Source organism: Thalassophryne amazonica, chromosome 1 (assembly GCF_902500255.1).
Source record: "Thalassophryne amazonica chromosome 1, fThaAma1.1, whole genome shotgun sequence".
Lineage (NCBI taxonomy): Eukaryota > Metazoa > Chordata > Actinopteri > Batrachoidiformes > Batrachoididae > Thalassophryne > Thalassophryne amazonica.
In genome coordinates, this window is record NC_047103.1 from 13,954,798 (window position 1) to 13,975,735 (window position 20,938).

General features: G+C 42.2%; 1 protein-coding gene across 2 annotated transcripts in view; it reads right to left on the bottom strand.

The window, feature by feature from the left end:
* ctnnd2a (catenin (cadherin-associated protein), delta 2a) overlaps window positions 1–20,938 on the bottom strand; it is a 923,305-nt gene that overhangs the window by 145,535 nt on the left and 756,832 nt on the right. For both annotated transcript variants that reach the window (XM_034165435.1, XM_034165372.1), the window contains exons 16-18: window positions 16,845–16,962; window positions 11,117–11,299; window positions 6,086–6,259 (exon numbers count right to left, since the gene is read on the bottom strand). In XM_034165435.1, the coding sequence (XP_034021326.1) occupies window positions 6,086–6,259; window positions 11,117–11,299; window positions 16,845–16,962 (475 nt within the window). The remainder of the gene's footprint in view (window positions 1–6,085; window positions 6,260–11,116; window positions 11,300–16,844; window positions 16,963–20,938) is intronic.

Genomic DNA, 20,938 nt, shown 5'->3' on the forward strand with positions numbered 1-20,938 from the left:
AGTGTTTTATCAAGAATTTTATTGAAAAACTTCTATATCAGTGGCTCCCTCAGGGGCTCCTAACCGACACATTTTTTTTCATATCTCCCTGCTCTTCCAAAAGCTGATTAGCTCTACTTCAGTTGTGCTCAGCCATTCAACAGCTAAAATGAAGGGTAACGCATGGAGCACAATCTAAGTCTCCAGGGCATCTCAAGGTGGAAACACAGCGTTCTGTTTTTGGATGGAAAAAAATAAGCACAGTTTGCTTCATGTAATCATTTTAGGAAATAACTATTTCGCTGTATAGTCACCCTTGGTGGGAAATTATCATTTGTCTTAGCCAAGAGTTTAGCAAGCGAAGCGCAGTACGCCAACGCACTTTCTTCAGAAACTCTTAACAGCGTTGTTTTCTGAGCTAGGAGAAGGAACATGTTTGCAAAATGCCCCAAATAGAAAGTGTCATTTCCTGGAGACCACCCGCCCCCACAATTACCGCCTTCTCCGGCGTTATTCAACAGAAACCCCTCCTCCACCTGTGCTCGCCTCTCCAAACCAAAATATGATCTCCCACACACCTCTACAAGCCCACACAGAGATCACTCCATACTTGGAAGTGTGTCTGACTTGAACAAAACTGGCAAAATTACAATTTTCATAAACCTCCTCTTTTACACACAGTGATGTGTCGTGTAATTTTATGATATCAGGGTCATTTCAAGGTTATGCCATCATTTTCACACCCCTGTACCAACACTCTGTCCAGTGTGTCTGAGTGAATCATGCATTAACATTCAGCTGTTTCCATTGTTGGGCTGCTGTTTTATGACGTCTGTGCTCCACAGCGTGTTTTGCTTGAAGCCTTGATGTTATTACAATAACCGCAATGCTATCAAAAAATACTCTATCCTATAGAACGTGTCAAAAGGAAGGATGGTGCTGAAAGGGTGCAAACTGAACCGTTGTAGTGTTTGTCTTTATTGGGACAAGACATCGTAACTACACCTTTGATGATTGATAAAAACTGAAGTTAAACTCTTGACCAGGTGACATAAAATACATCTGATTGCAGACTAACAAAGACAGAAAAGGTGGTGTGCAAAGAGTATTAACCCAAAAGGCAAAATTTTGCATGAGAGAAAGCCAGTTTAAAAGGCATTTGAGGATTATTTCAAAGTGCCTCAAAATAGATACACAGACAATTAAATCCAACCTGAACAGATCCAAACGGAGGGAGCAACAGACTGATATCCCTTATTAAAAAACAAATGAATAAACTGAAGCAAGGCAAAGATACTAAAAACTTATTAATCGAGTGTGAGTTCAGTACGGGAAAATATCAGACTGAGGTGTAAGTACGAACGGAGCTTTAGCGAGGTCTGCGTGAAAAACATAAAAGGTCTGATATTCCCATACAGACCCGAGCAAGAGAGGTTAATAATTTGTTTATTATATGTCTATTACATACATGTGTGTGTGTGTATATATACATACATACATATACATGTATACACTCAACAAAAATATAAACGCAACACTTTTGGTTTTGCTCCTATTTTGTATGAGATGAACTCAAAGATCTAAAACTTTTTCCACATACACAATATCACCATTTCCCTCAAATATTGTTTACAAACCAGTCTAAATCTGTGATAGTGAGCACTTCTCCTTTGCTGAGATAATCCATCCCACCTCACAGGTGTGCCATATCAAGATGCTGATTAGACACCATGATTAGTGCACAGGTGTGCCTTAGACTGCCCACAATAAAAGGCCACTCTGAAAGGTGCAGTTTTATCACACAGCACAATGCCACAGATGTCGCAAGATTTGAGGGAGCGTGCAATTGGCATGCTGACAGCAGGAATGTCAACCAGAGCTGTTGCTCGTGTATTGAATGTGCATTTCTCTACCATAAGCCGTCTCCAAAGGCGTTTCAGAGAATTTGGCAGTACATCCAACCAGCCTCACAACCGCAGACCACGTGTAACCACACCAGCCCAGGACCTCCACATCCAGCATGTTCACCTCCAAGATCGTCTGAGACCAGCCACTCGGACAGCTGCTGAAACAATCGGTTTGCATAACCAAAGAATTTCTGCACAAACTGTCAGAAACCGTCTCAGGGAAGCTCATCTGCATACTCGTCGTCCTTATCGGGGTCTCGACCTGACTCCAGTTTGTGGTCGTAACCGACTTGAGTGGGCAAATGCTCACATTCGCTGGCGTTTGGCACGTTGGAGAGGTGTTCTCTTCACAGATGAATCCCGGTTCACACTGTCCAGGGCAGATGGCAGACAGCGTGGGTGAGCGGTTTTCTGATGTCAATGTTGTGGATCGAGTGGCCCATGGTGGCGGTGGGGTTATGGTATGGGCAGGCATCTGTTATGGATGAAGAACACAGGTGCATTTTATTGATGGCATTTTGAATGCACAGAGATACTGTGACGAGATCCTGAGGCCCATTGTTGTGCCATACATCCAAGAACATCACCTCATGTTGCAGCAGGATAATGCACGGCCCCATGTTGCAAGGATCTGTACACAATTCTTGGAAGCTGAAAATGTCCCAGTTCTTGCATGGCCGGCATACTCACCGGACATGTCACCTATTGAGCATGTTTGGGATGCTCTGGACCGGCGTATACGACAGCGTGTACCAGTTCCTGCCAATATCCAGCAACTTCGCACAGCCATTGAAGAGGAGTGGACCAACATTCCACAGGCCACAATTGACAACCTGATCAACTCTATGTGAAGGAGATGTGTTGCACTGCATGAGGCTAATGGTGGTCACACCAGATACTGACTGGTATCCCCCCCAGTAAAACAAAACTGCACCTTTCAGAGTGGCCTTTTATTGTGGGCAGTCTAAGGGACACCTGTGCACTAATCATGGTGTCTAATCAGCATCTTGATATGGCACACCTGTGAGGTGGGATGGATTATCTCAGCAAAGGAGAAGTGCTCACTATCACAGATTTAGACTGGTTTGTGAACAATATTTGAGGGAAATGGTGATATTGTGTATGTGGAAAAAGTTTTAGATCTTTGAGTTCATCTCATACAAAATGGGAGCAAAACCAAAAGTGTTGCATTTATATTTTTGTTGAGTGTATATATACATCAGCAGTTTATCCGGACATTCTGCTGTTAAAGGAGATTTTTGTAATGAAAGACGTGCGGACGGATTGGCGCGTTGGCTCGCAGCCGGCGCGGCGTGCCCGCCACAGGAAAAACACCTCCGTTGGAAGCCTTAAGGACAAGTTGGAACATGCCCTGCTGTTAAACAATTTCTCAGATACTCACTCAACTGAAAGCCACCAAAAGCTGCCTGGATTTTACAAATGGTTATCAACACGGAGGTGTTTTTCCTGTGGCGGGCGCCGCGCCGGCTGCGAGCCGATACGCCAATCCGTCCGCACGTCTTTCATTACAAAAATCTCCTTTAACAGTGGAATGTCCAGATAAACTGCTGATTCCGACCTCTTCTGAAAGTTCTCTGTTCTCTCACGACGTCCTGGGTCAACAGAGGCTTAAATTTGGAGGTTTTCAGCTTGATACAGGATGACGACGTCACCTCGGAGCGCTGCGCGACGTCCCGCTCCGTGGGAAGTCCTTAAAGCAACAGCAACAGTCCATAATCTCTCATCAGCCGTTAAAATTTTCACAGAAATCCAGCTGAATTTCTCAAATGATGTCCACTTCGATCTGCCTCACAGGTTCTGAAAAAATTTTGATCAAACAAAGCGCCAGTCTCTCAGGAAGAAGTCAGACAAAGGAATTGCGACGGGAGGGGTGGACCACTCCTCACTCAAAGCCAGCCCACAGGCGAATGACGTAACCGACAGGCGTGAAAAAACTCACGCATGCGCACGAGGGTTCAAGGTTGTCTGATGTAATCGCACGTGATTCAAATCCATACTGTTTTTGAAAAAAATAAAAAGGTACGTTAGTTTTATCACAGACCTCGTTTGTATATATATATATATATATATATGTAAAAACACGCGAACGCCCGAATATGAAAGCTGCTGATGGCTCATAAACAGAGCTCATAGAGTGGAACTGAAGCCGTTTGCGTCACCTCTGAGCTGTGAGCAGCAGAGGTTAAGTTCATCTCCCAAAAAAAAAAAGGAACAGGTTCACCTCCTCTGCTCACTTCAGAGCTCTGAAGCCGAGCTGAACAGCGGCTCATCACAGCTCACCTCCAAGCTGATGTCCGGTGTCCCGACAGAACACCTGAGCAGAGCAGGAACTTACTAACAGATGGTTTGGTCGTTAGCTCATAAGGTTTCAATCTCTGTTTTTTCAGATGCTGTTTAGATATTTATGGAGTACGTCCATGTCCAAATTGGTTTTTCTAATCGCGTTTTTAGCTTCCCAGTTTGCAAAGAAAATACGCATTTTGGACTGACTGTCATGGAAACTGGTCCAATATGGGAAAATATTTGACCGGTAACCAGCCAATCAGAGTGCACGTAGCATCGCAGCCATAAAGAATTATTAATCGAGTGCAAAGTCTGTACAGAAGATTATTATATGGTATGGGATTTTGCCAATATCTGATTGGCCCATTTTCTGAGCTGTACCACATGCCGAGTTGAAAGCTGGTGGAGCCGAGTAGACCGCGCGTGCGAAACGAGTACAACTCACGTGCTAATCGAGCGACACCTTCTATTGATAACGACCAATCAGATAACGCGATACAAGTTTGCACGCGATCAGTTTGTTGACAAGATGGCAGAAAACAGGTTTGTGTTCACCGAGGACTTGGCCTCGGTGAACCCCATCCTGACCAGGTCTGCATAATCACAGGTACACCTCATCAAAAGTCTATAATTGTATAATATCAGACCGAGGTGTAAGTACGGACGGAGCATTAACGAGGTCTGTGCAAAAAACATGGAGGTCTGATATTCATCTCAAGGTGAAAATCTCAATTTACAAATCTTTGCATCCTGTTTTCATCCTTTTGATTCTCAAAGTTCTAACTACATGTGCCTATTCGTATTTCCACCAATTTGATTCTTCCTTTAAGAAGTTGTCTGTTCACGTATGGGCCATGTTGTCTCCCGTTTACAAAACAAATTACAAGTCCAGTGTGCGAATTAAGACTGAAAGCCCCTATGTAGCGCTAATTAAATGTAACACTATCCACATGTTAAGCGAACTGAACAGAAAAACTAACAACATAAAAAGGTAATTACAGCCGTAAAACATTCATCTCAAATTAAATTAGGTATTTAACACAGGACCAGTCACTATTTTTACTGAATTAGTGTATAAATCACTGGCCACATTACTGCGACAATAGTTCAAATTTTACCAATACTGTTTAAGTTTTTTAACTGATGCTTGCTTGACAGATAATTTAAAGTAGATCAACAGGACCAACATTATCAGAGAGTTTTAGTTCTCCAGTAACCACAAATGGGTCTCTGTTCTGTTAACATATGCGTTAGCTTGACTGCTCGCCGTAGCCTGCAGCTCGACAACAGCAGGTTACCCATAGCCGATACTACGTGAGGTAAAAGTAAGAGGATTCTGCAATTTAAATGTTTTTTTTTAATGTTTTCAATTAGATTTACGCTGGAGAGGGACATGCATTATAAAAATTCACGAGTCATTTCCATTTTCATAGCTAAATCAATTGTTAAATCAGCCATGTCAGCTAACGATAATCCAGGCAAACAACTATTTAAGAACTCAATCTGGAATTTCTGTGTTTGTAATTAAATGTATTAATTTTAAACCATCTGCAGTTACTGGCACAGTTGAATCCTGCCTGCTTAAATGCCTCACCAACACCACGACTGCAGCAACATAAATCCAGGTCCATTCACCGTAATGGACCTTTGAAACCGTCGCTGCTTAAATTCGCTATTATTCTCAGACAATGGGAAGATGCAAGTGGTCAAAATAGCAACTCTGAAAAGAACTAATATTGCTGATAACTCATAGCATTTTGTAACATGCCGAAGAATAATTATATTGTGACCAAACATTTATCAGAAGATCATAATTCATTGAAGTGTGATGCAAAATTTTAAATACAGAAACAATAAAATAAGTAGCTGGGTCAAATTTTTCTCAGAGCGCGTACCTTCCAGCTGCCTGCGGCTAGGTTCTGTAGAGCTCCGGCTGCCCCCTCCAGGGTGTCGGAATTCGAGCACTCAGACAGCAAAGTGAGGTAAGGCTTAACGATAGTGGGGTGCCACAGCATCTGAACTCCTTTGGGAGGATCTGCAGCATCCGGGAAGGGGCCCACACCATCCCACTACAAGATTAGAAAAAAGAAGTTGCATTAGAAAAGGAAGAAGAAATGCAAATTATAAACACACACTTTTATAGTCAACATCTAAACGTGCAGCATGTTTCAAGAAAAAGATGATGTCCAGGGTTCATGCAAAGAAATTGCTTTCACACCAGACTCACAACAACAAATTATACCTCAAAAACCTATGGGGGCACCATAGGCTTTTTTAGCCTATGCTTTTATAAATTCATGGTTAACGCAAGCGTATGAAGTCATGCATTAGCAGTTAACACTAGCATAAGCAGTGACACGTTAATAGTTCACATTAGCATATGTGGTGACGCATTGCTGGTTAGCATTAGCATAGGCGATCATGCTAACTGTAGTGTTCGTACTAATATTAAGCACAATTTAATGCTGTAGGCACATGTGCCATGTCAGTGTAACAATGCCCAGTACAGCTATTATTATTCAGTTGTTTTTATTAATTTTTTCCAGTTTCAGCATTCATATTTTGAAATGCAACTCAAGAACAAACACAGCTTAGCGTGACGGGATGGGGTGCGAGATAGAGGATAATAATAACAATAATATAATAATCTGTGCTTGCTTGCATTGATCATTGACAAATTGATTATTCTTTGCAGTTCTTTCCGGGGTGGTGGCCAAGTGGTTAGTGCACTTGGTTTCAGTGTGGAAGGTTCCTGGTTCAAACGCCGCCCCACCACATTTCTCCATGTAATGTGTTGTGTCAGGAAGGGCATCCAGTGCAGCACTTGTGGCAATTCAGCATGCAGATTTGCTGTGGTGACCGCGAGTGCAAACAAGGGAGCAGCTGAAGGGACTCTTACTTCTTTCCAGGACATTAAAATGTATTTGAAACTAACTCAGTATTTCTCTATTTGCAGTCTAGCTTAATTTCCAGCTGTCCAGTTAAGTCAGTCCTCAAGTGAAGTCCTGTGAAAAATCTCATTTCATCTGCTCATGCTTGCATCAACATGCTGTGAGAATTTTAAATGAGTTTGTTTGTGATGACAGCCTGAAACATGAAATTAAATTTGTTACTGTGGGGAATTTTTCAAGAACAAATTGTACAGTGTTAAATACTTTTGATATGGCGGAGGCTGAATACAAAGCACGGGTGAATGTTACAAACACTCCTGCTGTAAAATGCCTTTCCATTCATACTCACTTTGAGTTTGAGGGCTGCAGGACACTGGAACATGTCCCAGCATGCATTGGGTAAAATGTTAGTAGTGGCCTGCATGTTGAATTAGCACAAGTTTTTTTTTGGGTGGTGTTGAACTGGGAGCCTTCTGCTTTGGATACAAGTGCATTAACCACTGGTCCACTATCGTGCCCATCATCAGCAAACAAACTAACTCGAATAAAAGCATGAATGCCATTTATAAAATTATGCTAAAACAATGCACAATTCACAAAAACAAAACAAACTGAAGACCTGATAACACAGAAAAATACGGTATTGTCATTGTAGATAATAAAAGTGTTTCTTCAGTAGTCGATATAATGGCTGCTTATGGCCAGCAGGGGGTGTCACAAACATCAAGAGCCTTTGACAGTTGCAGGTTTTAAACTGATGTAAACACAGACACGTAATTCCATCCTGACAGAGAAGTACTAAGTACTTACAAGTATGGGAGATTACTCCCAGTTTTCTAGCAGGATATGCCAGAATACACTGACTCGGTACAGTCTGACCTACATAAAATCAAAAAGGTTTGGAAAAACATCCACTCAATCTGTTTTGTCTGAGAAAGCTGCAATTTGATGGGACATGAAAAGGTATTCACTCTTCCTCATTCAGTAAGAAACCCAGTGCCACCTCCACTTCATTACTACGATGAAGTACCTTGATGCATGAACCTCTTTCAGGTAGGAATCAACCCACAAATATCTTTTGATCCCCATCTTCTCTTTTATTCCTGTTGTATTCTCCTTTTTCCCTCCTGCCTGACATTTATATCTTGACCTCCTTTTCACCTGCTGGTGAAATCTTTCTCTTGATTTGCCTCCCATTCTTCTTTGTCTTTCTGGCGGTGCTCCCTCTGTGTCCATTTATTCCATTTCCCTTTTCTCTTATTCTGTTTCTATCTTTCCCTTGCTTGTTTTCCCTGCTGACCCTCTGGTTTCGCTTTGCTGATTTGTTCTCCTCCCCTAGTCTTAAGATAAACAAGAAGGTCCAGAGGGAGGTGCTGTGGGTGTAAGTGCATTAAAAAAGTCTGTTTTTGATGGCCAGCTGACAGAGGAGGTCAAAGGTTATGCGACCTCTCCATCAGCCATTCTGTGTTAACAATAACTCAAAAGGTACAGCACGGATTTCAACAAAAGTTTGTGGAGAAATGGACCACGGGTCAGGGAGAAGTCAAAGAAGACCTGTCCCGAAGGGTCAGAAGCTCTACATAAATTGGTAGAGCAGAAGAAAAAGTCAGATCTGGGAGGATGTGGTGGTGCAGCGCTTTGCCACATCCATGACACCACAGAACCACAGTGGGTCATGGATGGCAACCACTCAAGCAAACAACTGGTCCAGCCTCTGGAAAGTAAACATCTATAAACATGTTTGTAAACATGTTAACAGACACTTGTTTACATTTATTGTTATATGTATTGGTTGTTACGATCGTTATTGTACGGTGTAGCGACAGTATTGTGCTTTATACGGTAGTTATCGGCTTTATTTAGCTTTTTTGGTTAGGAAGGTGTGCTAGGCTAGTTATAGGCCAAATTACTTTAGCTCTTCTGGCTATAGTTAGCCAACTATGGGAATTTATACTCTTTTACATGATGTAGATTTTTAATGGTTCTTCAGTTTAAACGGTTCTTTAATAGATATCAATAGATAGTATCTAAGTTTGGGGTTTCCAGTAGAAAGCATGTAGAGTACGGAATTTGTCTTTCTATAGTAACTATCCATAACTGAGCTAGCAGGGTGAACTTTAGATAGGAACCTAATACATATTATATCGTAGTTTTTGTTTCTATAATAACATAACCAGATTTATATCTTCGCCTATTAGCCATAACTTTGTTTTACAACATGTCTACAGATTAGGTAGATGTTTAGTTCAATCTTTTTCTGTAGGAACATTTAGGTTTCAGGTACTAACTCCTATAATATTATGTAGTTATATTTCTTTTATATGTTGTTTACTGCCCTGTTTGTGTAAATGTCACTTATATACGTGCTGTCCATATTCTTGAGCCACTTGGGTGAGTAGGGAGAGTTCCCATGGGATAAAAAAGCTTTTAAACCTACCATCCCTGATTCTCAAGACCTGGCACCTAAGTCGCTCTGTCCCTTCTTCTTTCTTCCCCTGTTAGGAGTACCTTAGTATACACTAGTAGAGTTCCACCTTAGATTTGGAATGTATAATAGAAGACATACCTTACTGAATTTTCATCTATGTGCCACAGCCAGGTGAAGCTTGGATGTCCCCTTAGCTTTCTCTAGTCATAGAGGTCCTTAACATTCAGGCACTTATGTGCTGGATCATGCATAGAGAAACATGCCACATGGCCAAAATGTCAAAACTGATGCTCTCTCACAAAGCAAGTGATACTCCTCATCTTAGTCTCTCTAAGTAACTGCTCATTTGATACAAAGTCATTCCAGCAGTGCCCAAGGATTCTCTGAAGAGACCTAGTATCCAAGATATCCAGTTCATCACAACCATACAGTAAGACAGAAAGTACCAAGACCTTCATTCTCCTGCAAAGATATCAGTATTGCCAAACACATTTGTCCAATGACCTTATGACTCCACATAAGCTCTTCCCAGGCATCTCAATCTCAAAGGCTGAGTAATGTCACGGCAGAGATACGTGAATGTCACTACAAGTTCAACACTTTCTACACTGATAGATAGACTTCCGTTGGCTACGTCATTCAAAGCCTGGATCTCAGTCTTGACCTAGAATAATCGTAAACCCACATAGAGCTCAGCTTCTCAAGAGCTGCAGTTAGGGTAGCCATTGATTCTGCAAAGATCACAGCATCGTCTGCGAAGTTGAGGCCAGTCAACCTTTTCTCACCAACAAAAGCACCTAAATCACTGGTTTCCAGAACCTTACCTAGAACACAGTCCATGCAAGCACTGAACCATCCAGGAGCCAGAACACATCTCTGAAGAACACCAGTTTTCACTCTGAAAAGCTCAGAGTCTCTGCCTCCACGCTGTACAGTATTCACAGTATCTGTGTATCGGATGACTATGACGTACAGTAATGTCTTGGAAATTCCACAAATTCCCAGGATCTCCCAGAGAGCAGCTCGGACAACTGAATCAAATGATTTATGGACAGGTATTGATTGAAACCAGAGAAAGAGGTCAAGTTCAGTGCAGTTTGAAGTTATGGAAAATGGTTTGTAGCGGGAGAGGCTGGTCTTATAGAATGAGCTCACCGCCAGTTGACCTCTACTGTCAGTAGAAAGAAGCAATGGCTAGGCTAAGGTAAGCGGCTAACTGCATTTTAAATGGTCTTTTTACCTTTAGTCAGGTAAATGTGTGTGTTTAACCATGCACGAACACGGTTTGTGCAACCGGACACTTCTAATGACCAAAATACACAAAGCAACAGGAGAAATTGTTGATAATGGAAACTAAGAATTCTATCTTTGATGTTTACTGTGGACAGAAAATGTAAACAACTCACAGCTGTGACTCCAGCACATTATTTATACATCTTTTGACCTTGATAAATTCTGCAAATTTTTTTTTTTTGGTGAGTCGGTCACATATCTACTTAACCACCCTAATGTTGATGTCAACACCTGAAGTGCCTTTCACAAGCAGCTGCTGGTGTCGCACTGTGCTGTGGATCCACACTCATCCATCCAGCCATCTTCTCACTCACCTGCTCGGCTCCCTTCTTTTTCTTCTTCTTCTTGCCCCAGCAGCCTGAGCTCTCCCCATCGCGCCCATTGGTATCACAAAGTAGTCCGTCGAGCTCCTCAAGCCCCACCTGCTGACCGTGGGATGTTTCAGCAGCCAAACGGTACGACAAGTTCCTCAGGATGCAAACACAGTTCTCCACAGTCTGGCGAGAAGACAGAACCAGAGAGAACTAAAGTGAGGGTGGAGAAGAAAATGAGAACAACTTGGGACTGGATGGAAAAAAGGCAGATAAACGAACAAAGTGAGGAAGTCTGTTTGATGGTTCAAAGTCAAAACATGCTGAAAAAAAAAACACCCACTGTTACACTGTCGGCCTTCCACCCACACCCAGGAGCCAGACAGATGGAGAGATACGGAGAGAGAGAAAGAGATAGTAAGGTAGGAGAACATGACATCATCTCAGAGGTAATATGCAAGTGTTTAGCGCCGACTTTGAAATGAGATTAGAGAAGAGCAGGTAAATGAGGAAAAATGACACAGCCCGATATAACGCATCACACCCCATTTAACACCACATCTAGACACACTGTCGCCAGCCCAGAGGCGTGCAAGCATGTGCACAATGCACACATGGGACAGTGCGCACCTGTCAGTGCATGTAGGGGCGCGTTTTGTTTTACGCAGAAAAAGAGGAGTAACGGAGGCAACGGAGTGGAAATTAACAAAGACATATCATCAATCATCTCGCCGTCTGACCGCTGGTTTACACACACACACACACACACACACACACACACACACACACACACACACACACACACACACACACACACACACACACACACACACACACACACACACACACACACACACACATAACTTAACGGACTCAAGAGGTGCAACGAACAAAACAAAGTGTCAAATTCTAAATTCTATCTCCCTCCATTTGTTTAGTTCTTTGTTTGCTTTAGTGTCCTCAAAGTCAATCAATTTTTTTCAATTCAATTCAATTTATTTAATTTACGAGGTCTGTCCGTAAAGTATAGGTCCTTTTTATTTTTTTCAAAAACTATATGGATTTCATTCATATGTTTTTACGTCAGACATGCTTGAACCCTCGTGCGCATGCGTGAGTTTTTCCACGCCTGTCGGTGACGTCATTCGCCTGTGAGCACTCCTTGTGGGAGGAGTCGTCCAGCCCCTCGTCGGAATTCCTTTGTCTGAGAAGTTGCTGAGAGACTGGCGCTTTGTTTGATCAAAATTTTTTCTAAACCTGTGAGACACATCGAAGTGGACATGGTTCGAAAAATTAAGCTGGTCTTCAGTGAAAATTTTAACAGCTGATGAGAGATTTTGAGGTGATTCTGTCGCTTTAAGGACTTTTCACGGTGCGAGACGTCGCGCAGCGCTCTCAGGCAGCGTCATCAGCCTGTTTCAAGCTGAAAACCTCCACATTTCAGGCTCTGTTGATCCAGGACGTCGTGAGAGAACAGAGAAGTTTCAGAAGAAGTCGGTTTCAGCATTTTATCCGGATATTCCACTGTTAAAGGAGATTTTTTTAATGAAAGACGTGCGGGCGGATTGCAGCGTCGGCTCGCAGCCGCCGCGACGCTCCGCCACAGGAAAAACACCTCTGTTGGAAGCCTTGAGGACAAGTTGGAACATGTCCAGCTGATAAACAATTTCTCATATACTCACTCCACTGAAAGCCATCAAAAGCCAACTGGATTTTAACAAATGGTTATCAACGTAACCTGACGTAAAAACATATGAATGAAATCCATATAGTTTTTGAAAAAAATAAAAAGGACCTATACTTTACGGACAGCCCTCGTATATAGCACCAAATCAGGCACACAGGTGACAGTGTTAAGGAAAAACTCCCTCTGAGGAAGAAACCTCAAGCAGACCAGACTCAAAGGGGTGAGCCTCTGCTTGGGCCATGCTACAGACACAAATTACAGAACAATTCACAAAATAAAAACAACAACAACAACAACAAAAACAAGCATCACTTTGTCAACAATGTTACAAATATTTGTTGTTATTTTTATTTATTTGTGAAGGGACAGTGCAAGTTCATGTATATCACCATACAGTGAAGTAAACAAGCCAGATTATAGCCATTAGCTAATTCCCATCTGTTGTCTGGATTGTGGGAGGAAGCCAGACTTTATTTTGTAGTTGACGTGCACACATGTTGTGTATTGGAATACCACAAAGTATATACATCAAAGACTGCACTCAACTTTAGACAAAGTGTTGGATGGTCTGTAGACCACTTGTTTTCTGCTGTCTCAGGATTGCAGTGTACCAATGCTGTGCTTGACCACACCTTATTTTAAGACCAACATGCCCATGGGCACAGAGATGAGTGCAAGACCATTGGGTATTTACTCAGCATAGGCCAGAAAATGATGAATGTCTCGTCTGGAGCAGCAGTGACAAGATTTGCTGAACTTGAACTGGGAACTTGAGATGTGAGCACTGGGAATTGAACTTGCTGGATGCAAGTTCAATTCCCAGTGCTCACATCTCAACTTAAAAAGAAATTCTTTTTATTCACTCACTCAGTCACTCATCTTCAACCACTTCGGCAGAACCATGTCGCAGGAGCCAGCAGGAGACCCCAAAGTTCACTTTCCCGGGCCACACTGACCACCTCTGACTGGGGGATCCCGAGGCGTTCCCAGGCCAGTGTGGAGATATAATCTCTCCACCTAGTCCTGGGTCTTCCCCAGGGTCTCCTCCCTGATGGACATGTCTGGAACACCTCCGTAGGGAGGTGTTCCAGAAGGCATCCTTACCAGATACCCAAACCACCTCAGCTGGCTCCTTTCAATGTGAAGGAGCAGTGGCTCTACTCCGAGCTCCCCACAGATGACTGAGCTTCTCACCTTATCTCTAAGGGAGACACCAGTCACCCTCCTGAGGAAGCCCATTTCGGTCACTTGTACCTGTGATCTAGTTCTTTCGGTCATGGCCGAATCCTCATGACCATAGAAGAGAGTAGGAACAATGGCTGACCAGTAGATCAAGAGCTTTGCCTTTTGGCTCAGCTCCCTTTTCATCACAACAGTACGGTACAGCGAATGCAACACTGCCCCAGCTGCGCCGATTCTCCCACCAATCTCACGCCCCATTGTCCCCTCACTCGTGAATAAGATCCTGAGGTACTTGAATTCCTTCACTCCCCAAGATACTTGAACTCCTTCAGAGAAGACATGGAGACTCTTTTTACTAACTGTACATAAATGCACTTTGCACTGGGTGCAGATCCATGTGGTGAACTGTCGGACTGCGCTTCCTGCCCATTTAGCAATGTGTAGATTCTTAATGGATGCTGTATGACAAGGACTTCCAGTTGTCTGTCGTCATGTATTCTGTTAGCAGGTTTTATCTGTGTGGCTTTGTGCTGGATCACACTGTGTCTCAGCTTTTAGAATTTGTCCAAAACACTTGTCTGACACAAACACTGCAAACACTGGCAGTCTTCAGCTTCTCCCTGCAGCAACAGCCACGTTTAGTGCAAGATGATATTCATCAGAATGGAGAATAATCTGTCCTTGGTTGCGTTGTAAGCGTCTGCAGTGCACACTGAAAACCATTAAATGTCACTAAAACTCCCCCACACACACACATTTCCTTGAGGCATAATAACAGAAATCTGTAGGTTGTGTTTAATGGAAAAACCAAACATAAAACGCAACGTCTTCATTACATCCTGATTGTCCAGAGGAGTGGACAAGAAACAAAGACAGTGCTCTTATGCCTAAGTCGTCAATTCACAGTGTGTTCTAAAAGTTCTTAGCATCTACATCCTTCATGTAGCTCAGGGGTGGCCAAGTTCGGTCCTCGAGAGCCACATTCCTGACACTCTTAGTTGTCTCCCTGCTCCAACACACCTGAATCCAATGAAAGGCTCATTAAAAGTCTACTAACGAGTCTTTCATTGGATTCTTTCATTGGAATGTGGCTCTCGAGGGCCGAACTTGGCCACCCCTGATGTAGCTGTTTAAGGAGATGGAAAACGGGCAGGGAAATGGGTCCATGCGGCTCTCCCACTGTGCTGGTGGCCCTGAATACAGGGAAATATGAACCTCCAGCTGCCAGGAGCAAAAACATTGATACTGACTGCACCATCAAAGCGCATCAAGAGTGTGGCTAAAGTGTGGCCCGATCATAATCTCAGAAACTTTGGGGTTGGTCAGCTGACTGTTGGTTTAAACCCTACATCCATCCTTTATATTTATCCCACCGTTGTCATGGGTCATGTTTTAGCTCTGGTCCTGTTTTGCTCAAATTGATGTCATTCAGAGTTATTTCTGGGAATTTTCCCTTTGTGTCATTTAGTAGTGTTTATTACTTGCACTCATATGCATATGATCACTCTAGTTAGTTTAACGTCTGGGTTTTTGTCTTATTTAGTGTGTCCCCACACTTAACTGGTCAGCATCCTTTATAGGTAACTGCTGTTGGATTGACTGTTCACCAGGTCGTATAAGGTTCCACCCTGGTCTCTAGCATTCCAAGTTACTGTTTTTTGATTCCACATTTCAGATTTTTGCTACTGGTCCGGACTGTTTTTGCTCCAGTTACAGTGTTTTGATTTGACATTACAGAACTTTTCTGTCATTCTGGATTCCTGTCATCTGCCTGCTGTTGAGGAGCAAGCACATTAGTGGCAGTGGTCAGAAAAAATTCCCTCAGGTGAATTTGATTATAGAAAGAAACCTCAAGCAGACCTGAGTCGGGGGGGGGGTGACCATCTGCTTTGGCCTTGCTAACAAAAGAGAATTACCTGAACAAATAGTGAGAGAAATGTTAGAGCTGAGCATTTGTTTGTTGATTTATTAGCTAAAAACACATGTGAAAAATTTCAAAAAACACAGACATGAGAATTCCCGGCAGATCCACAAATATCTGAACTTGCATGAGAATGCAGTCTGGCTGCAATTATCATGATAACACGGAATGTGTGTAGCATTTTCTAGAAAAGTCACACGTTTTTTACGGGCTGATAAAGCTATACTTTGGCAAATCTGCTGACTGCAACTCCAGTGAAGGAAAAAACAAACATAAAAATATCCAAACTAATTTCCATGAGATCAACCATTTTCCTATATACTACCATGGGTCAGGAAAACTGACCTTGACCTCTGACCTCCGTTTATTGCCTGATCTTAATCATATTCAAATTAAGTCTTCCAATTCATAGGTCCAATGTGCAACGTTGGATGAAAATCGAATGATGATACTGCAGCAATTGTTTCTTTGCACACAACCAAAAAAAAAAAAAAAAAAAGGGGGTTGAAATCAAACGATGAAGATGCTCTTGTAGTGAAGTTTTTTTTTTTTTTGAATTCAAAGAGTTTAACAAAAATATCACATTAACCCTGTAGGGATTACAGCCTTTGACAATTTTAGAAGAATTTTCTTAAAAAGACGACATGAATTTTGAGATACACGTCACCAGAAGCCGTGTGGGAGAACAGAGAGTAAATGTGATCTGTTTTCTTGTGTGAAAATTCTTCTCTGTGCTACTCCACCATGAAGCTGCATAACCAGAAATTGGAAAAATAAATAAATAATAATAATAAAAAAATCGACCTTGTGTTGCTGTTGTACAAAACTCAATGAGTGAAAGATGGAAAAAACAAGTCGCAGGAAGTCATGCACGTTACTTGAAGACAAGGCAGCTGAAGTCTCATACACACGTGTACACACACACATGCACGCTGACTGACCTTACTGTCGATCTCGCTGCTGCCCAGAGAGGTCTGGATGACGTAGAGCAGAGCGTCTGTCAGCCCGTCACACTCCCTCATCCTCCGTCGTGCCTCCTCACCAGCAGAACTCACATTCCTGCAGTGCACGTAGGTGACAATTCAAAGACAAAAAGAAAGAAAGGCAGTGAGACACAGACACGGGGAGAAAAAAAAATCCTGGAAACTCTCCCAAAACTAAACAATCGAAAAGGGAACATTGAAATTTTGGATGCCGCTCAATCTATGCCCTAAAGGTTCACTTCAGTTTTAAAGCACTTCTTGATTTCAGTCCAGAAACAGAGCTTTAGTCAGACAGTTGGCGGCTGAACTTTAGCCACACTCAAAAACCAACAGCGCTTTGATAATCTGACAACATTGTTCCATTTGATGCATGCAGCCAAGCCAATGAGATACGCTGAAATAAAAAATTGAATTTTAATTGCACTTGATGTACAGGTGGGAGTTACTGCGTTGGATTCTTTCTGGATTACAGCAACTGAAGCTTCTGAGACACAGACTCGCTGTGCTGCTTCATTTGCAAAGATAAAAAAAAAAGAGAGTGGGAAACATGCTTTAGGGCCCCTTCACACATAACACGATTGAAGCCAACTAGTGCATGAAGGAGGAATTGCATGCCATTTGTGAAAAAAAGTGGCGTAACCTAGCAACACACATGGCTGTGACTGTGCCGATGTCCCATCGAGATGAGGTGTGTCGCGCTACTGTGCATGTGTGCGCATGTGCACATCGCTCTACCCCGGACTTGAAGACGTCACCCGTCGAGATGAGGTGCCTCGCGCAACTGCACATGGGGAGATGATGTAACTCGCTCGATGTGCAACTGCGCATGCGCATTTTGTTTTTTGCTTTTTTTTCCATCAGTTTTTTTATTAATTGTATTCAGTGTATTTATAACCTAGTAAGTAAAATATTTTCTGTATTTTACGTTAGGAGCATAAATGTATGTATATGTATATTTTGCCTGTCGAAATAAGCTAACTCCAGGTTAAAAATACTTATCGTTTTATAGTGAGTAGATTTTATATATTACTACATTCGGATGAACAATTTATACATTTACTTGCCAATCAAAATAAGCGAACTTCGTCAAGAAATTTTTTCAGTGCACACGTGCAGTTATGCAAGGAACCTCATCTCGACAACGCACCTCATCTCAACAGAACACCGACCCCCCCCACACACACACAAATGGCGTGTGTCGACTCTTCATGAAACAGAAGCTGGTCAGCTCGAGCACATCAGGTAATTCATGTAAAACATGAAAGAGAGAACAGTAATCCATATCATTTCATTACTTCCTGGTGTACATCTAGGCGAAGGCTAAATCCGCTCTTTATAACAGGGCACTGCTGGGTGCGCGACTTTCCATGTGATCGCACTGTGTTCGTGCACACAAACACGAACGTGCACGCCTGTCTGAATGCGCGTTCCTCATGACAGCAGGTGGAATGATTTGTGGTTCCCCATTTCGTTTTTGGTTTGTGGATTGTCTTCCAGTTTCTGCATCTTTCATGTTATGTCTTATGTGTTAAGGGGAGGAGATGGTCTAGTGGTTAAGTGTTGGGCTTTGGACCAGAGGATCCTGGGTTCAGTTCCTAGCCTGACCTGGAAAATCACTAAGGGCCCTTGGGCAAGGTCCTTAATCCCCTGGTTGCTCCCGGTGTGTAGTAGGTGCCTTGCATGGCAGCAGCCTCACACTGGGGTGAATGTGAGGCATTGATGTGTAAAGCGCTTTGAGCATCTGATGCAGATGGAAAAGCGCTATATAAATGGAGTCCATTTATGTGTGAAGGGGCCCTTAGCATGGTGTTAAATACTGAAACCATACTGCTGGCCACTTCTGAAATTACCACCTATTAGAGTAGACCTTTTTCCTGTGAATGGGGCTAGACAGATGAGTTAGCTAGATCACTCTTAATAACTTAATTATTAGTTCAAGAAAAAGAAATTGCTGATTAACTCATTACCAAAACACACATTCTGGCCTCTAACAAATATATTTTCAAGATAATTACTGTGGACATGAGCTACCTGAGGCTTGGTGGGAGCAGAAGTGAATGGCTGACTTGACAAATAGCTCAAGCAATACCTGTAAAATAACTTAATTGATGGGAAGGTGTTCAAAACAATAATGATAAATACCAACAGAATCATTTTGAGTTACACAACAAAGACACTCATGTTCCAGCCAGCTACATACAAGCTCATCGAGGCTTGATTAGCATAATAGTGACAGCACTTGGCAGGCTGTTTTACGAGACAACATAGAAAAAGAGTTAACTGAAGGGGATGCATTTGCAGATGAATATGTATTAGTAGAATGTGCATTTCTTCAAAAACAAGCTTATGTTCAAGCTAATCTTTAAATAGACCTTACAGTGCTGTGCAAGCCTTGCAGAGCATGGCCATAACCGAGCTAGCTATTTAACAACTCTCTTATGGGTAAGTGTTATAGTTTGATCAATTTATACTCTGTTTAAGATTTTACAAGGTGGAATAGCAAATGTGATACCTGCGTACTTTTAGACACTCCTTCTATCCATCATCTCAAATGTCAACAACATCAAGTGAACTTGTAACTGGCCCTAATTTGAGTGTCACTGCTCACTTCATTGTATTTCTGTGTGTGCAGCCCCTTTTGCTTTCTTTTCCGATACTGAAACAAGATTGCAGACACAAGTGGCCACATTGCAAAGAGAAAAACAGAAAAAAAGAAAAACAAAACCACAAAGCTGAGCCCAACCTCAAACACATCACAACCCATTAAGACCTTTGGAGAGCTCACATACAGTGTTTGTATTTTACTAGTGATGTGACTTTGTGCACTGTGTTTCATTTTGGAATATGAAGATTTCATCAAGCAAGACTCCACGTGCCTCCACGTTGCCTAAATTACAAGTAAAATGTGCTCAATGTCAAACATGTCCGAGCGATTTGTGATGTTATTTTGTGTACCAGGTTTCATTTTGAAATAAGAAGTCTTTGTCAAGCTTTAGTGCACACAAGGTTTCAGAGGCTCTACCCACTGCTGGCCACAATTAGACTCCAAACACTCCAAACATCGAACTTGTCCAAGGCCTGAGTGAGGTGATCTTCTGTACCAAGTTTCACCTTGATATATAAGTCCTTGTCAATATATATACAGTGGTCCCTCACTATAACGCGGCTCACCTTTCGCGGCCTTTTTTAGTCCAATTTTACGTGCTTTTTTTTTTTTTTTACAGTGCATTGTGTTCTGTGTCCTCATCAAGCAGGCCGGTCGCGGCGAGGGAGAGTATGCGCATTGTGTTCTTCGTGCCTGTTTATAAGAATCTTCTCGCCCGGAAGAAAAAAGAGCGGCAACAACTACCCATAACTGTGTTCTTGACTCGGAAAAAAGACACCTGCAGCGAGGTGTGACTCAGTGGAAAAAGACGCGACAGCGGAGCGGCGCCACGACGAAGAGGCACGATCAGAGGAACTGTGAAATACTGGTCAGTCACTATTAATAATTTCTTATGTGTCAAACCTTGTAGATTGATCGTTAAAATTAAATTTGTTAGTTCTAAAAGCCATCATAATTATTTATAGGAAAACATTCTGTTTTTATTTCTCAAACAAATGTTTGGGCCTGAAAACAGGTTTTGATCTTTGGTTTCATTCTATAATACTGGACTTATTTTTCTACCAAGGTTTGAAAAGTGAGAAAATGTTAATGCCTGTTTGAGAAAAGTGTATAAAGTGTGTAGTGAGGGGTTTTACAGCCTTAAAACATCTATAATAATTGTAAAAAATAATGATGTCTACTTTGCGTATTTCGCCTATTGCGGGCTATTTTTAGATCGTAACTCCCGCAATAAACGAGGGACCACTGTATATAAGGCACACCTGTGCAATAATCATGCTGTCTAATCAGCATCTTCACACCTGTGAGGTGGGATGGATTATCTCAGCAAAGGAGAACTGCTCACTAACACAGATTTAGACAGATTTGTGAACAATATTCCAGAGAAATAGGTCTTTTGTGTAAGCAAAAAAGGAAAGATCTCCGCGCTTTTGCCAAGCACAAAAAT